The sequence below is a fragment of the Crocuta crocuta genome, unplaced genomic scaffold (assembly GCF_008692635.1).
Source record: "Crocuta crocuta isolate KB4526 unplaced genomic scaffold, BGI_CrCroc_1.0 scaffold620, whole genome shotgun sequence".
Classification (NCBI taxonomy): Eukaryota; Metazoa; Chordata; class Mammalia; order Carnivora; family Hyaenidae; genus Crocuta; species Crocuta crocuta.
Window position 1 is genome coordinate 833,892 of NW_027527402.1, and position 255 is coordinate 834,146.

Below are 255 nucleotides of genomic sequence, written 5' to 3' on the forward strand. Positions count from 1 at the left end.
AGCCCGGTCCCCGCCCCCAGCCGCTTCTCTCCCATCCCCGGCTGCCGGTCGCCGCCACGTCTCCAGCCCCCTCCCGAGCCCTCAGCACCCAGTCTCGGCTGCCTCCCTGACTCGGCGTTCCGCCGGGCTCAGTCCAGATGGGGATGGGGGAGGGGGCCGGTACCTTTAATTCGCCCAGCTCCGCCATCTTGAGACATCGCAGGCGCCGGAGCCCGAGCCCGAGCTCAGGCCCAGGGACCGGCGCACAACTCTCCA

General features: G+C 71.8%; 1 protein-coding gene across 2 annotated transcripts in view; it reads right to left on the bottom strand.

Annotated features, from left to right (window-relative positions):
- Positions 1–255, bottom strand: part of PIAS3 (protein inhibitor of activated STAT 3) — an 8,869-nt gene that overhangs the window by 8,019 nt on the left and 595 nt on the right. The window contains exon 1 of one of the 2 annotated variants that reach the window (XM_077753538.1): positions 164–249. The exons of the other annotated variant lie outside the window; for it this stretch is intronic. Coding sequence (XP_077609664.1) covers positions 164–187 — 24 coding nt within the window. The 5' untranslated portion in view covers positions 188–249. Of the gene's footprint in view, positions 1–163; positions 250–255 lie in introns of those variants that run through there. 2 annotated transcript variants of the gene reach the window in all.